Below are 1,967 nucleotides of genomic sequence, written 5' to 3'. Positions count from 1 at the left end.
TTAGTAATAAATTTTAAATAATTTAACAAAAAATTATCAATCTCATCAAAATCAACCTAACCCTGTAATATTTTTTAAATAAATCCAGGTTTATTTTAAAAAAAAAAACAATTAACCTAATTTTCTCTCTTATGATAGATTAATTAAAGTTTTTTAACACTAGAATCTTAATTTCCTCCTTCATTTTACTGCAGAAACCAAACAGACCAGTTTCCCAAAAAGTAAAAAGCCATTAACAACGATGTTCTCTCCATCTTTAAAAACCCTTTACATCCTCTCCATTACCTTCACTTGATCTCTCTCTCTCTCATGACAACATTAATGGCGTCTTTCTTATACATCTTCTCTCTCCTCCATTTACTATCCCATATCTACATCACAAGTAAGCTAATTTAGTACAAACTTTTGTCTTTTGTTGTTCTTCAAATGTTTAATTATGTTTTATTATAGATGCCACCCAGCTTATTGTAGTAAACAATTGCAATGAAGTCATATGGCCAGCGATTCTCGGCAGCGCCGGCCAAATAACTCTTAAAGACGGTGGCTTTGAACTAACAAGCGGTCAAGAATCCGTAATCGACGTCCCTGATAAATGGTCAGGAAGAATTTGGGCAAGACAAGGTTGCAAATTCGATAACTCCGGCAAAGGTATATGCGAAACCGGGGACTGTTCCGGCCAAATTCACTGCCAAGGAACCGGCGGATTACCTCCTGCGACTGTTGTCGAAATGACCTTAGGAACTTCATATTCTCCACTGCATTTTTACGACGTTAGTCTTGTCGACGGTTTCAATTTACCGGTTTCGATGGCGCCGGTTGGCGGAGGAATCGGGTGTGGCGTGGCCGCGTGTGAAGTGGATTTGAACGTTTGTTGTCCGTCGGCATTGGAAGTGAGAAAAGAAGGGAGGGTTGTGGGGTGTAAAAGTGCTTGTTTGGCGATGAAATCGGCAAAGTATTGTTGTACGGGGGAGTATGCGAATCCGAAAATGTGTAAACCTACTTTGTTTGCTCATTTGTTTAAGGCTATTTGTCCTAAAGCTTATAGTTTTGCTTTTGATGATTCTTCTAGTCTTCATAAATGTAGGGCTTCACGTTATGTTATCACATTCTGCCCTCCCAAATGATCTAATTAATATTAGCTATCATGGTTGATTAATTATGTTATGTAATGTAAGTTGTTGGATTTCATTGATCTATATATCTTAATTATTTAGTGTTTTTGTTTCATATTTTAATTTCTAATATCTATCTCTTTCTTTCTAATCACATTTGCTATTATAATTCTTAAAACCTTAGTATTGTAGGACTTTTACTAATCATGTTTGTAAAAAAAAACATAAACTAGAGACAGGCTTTAATTTAATGTATGAAAAATTTTTCAAAAAAAAGGACATTATTTTTAAAACTAGTAAATTACTAGTTTATTAAAAAAAATCAAATATTTGAATATATAAAAGTTTATTAGGTAATTAAAAAAGAATAATTTAATTATGTACAATGTACCACATAATGAGATGAGTGAACATTGTTCAGGAAACTGGTTTAAACCTATAGGTTATTTTTATGTATCTCAACAAAAAAAAAATATTTAAAAAATACTATTTTATATTATAATTGAATTTTGAATTAGAATTAAAATTAGAATTCTTATTAAATTAGAACTCAAATTCTAATTGGATGAAAAACTATAAAATAATATTTCAATTCTATTTAAAAAAATATATATATAATAAAAATAATTTTAATATATATTATTTATTTTATTAAAATATTAGTTTTACAACACCTAAATAGTTTAAGTGTCAAAAGTTTTTGTTTAAGTTTAGATTTTCATTAAAATAATCCGCGCAACATGTTAACTTCATAAATAAACGACATTTTAACCTCCTAAATTCAGAAATAAAATATTGGTTCGACAGGTTAACTTTTTAAATTAAATATATATATATATCGGTTCAAAAAGTTAA

The 1,967-nt window shown here is 30.0% G+C and overlaps 1 protein-coding gene across 1 annotated transcript; it reads left to right on the top strand.

Moving 5' to 3' along the window:
* Positions 1 to 301: 301 nt before the first annotated feature.
* Positions 302 to 1,188, top strand: LOC124934395 (thaumatin-like protein). Its single transcript, XM_047474921.1, has 2 exons — positions 302 to 382; positions 451 to 1,188. The coding sequence occupies exons 1-2, from the start codon at positions 310 to 312 to the stop codon at positions 1,122 to 1,124; spliced, it is 747 nt and encodes a 248-aa protein (XP_047330877.1). The 5' UTR covers positions 302 to 309; the 3' UTR covers positions 1,125 to 1,188.
* Positions 1,189 to 1,967: the final 779 nt, after the last annotated feature.

Source organism: Impatiens glandulifera, chromosome 4, assembly GCF_907164915.1.
Source record: "Impatiens glandulifera chromosome 4, dImpGla2.1, whole genome shotgun sequence".
Taxonomy (NCBI): Eukaryota; Viridiplantae; Streptophyta; class Magnoliopsida; order Ericales; family Balsaminaceae; genus Impatiens; species Impatiens glandulifera.
The sequence above is the reverse complement of the archived record's forward strand: the minus strand, read 5'-3'. Positions and strand labels throughout refer to the sequence as shown.

Bases quoted from the DNA above. Each gene is read 5' to 3' on its own strand.
- LOC124934395 (XM_047474921.1), top strand. From the start codon at position 310: ATGACAACATTAATGGCGTCTTTCTTATACATCTTCTCTCTCCTCCAT. The intron at 383-450 runs GTAAGCTAATTT...GTTTTATTATAG, and splicing joins ATCCCATATCTACATCACAA to ATGCCACCCAGCTTATTGTA.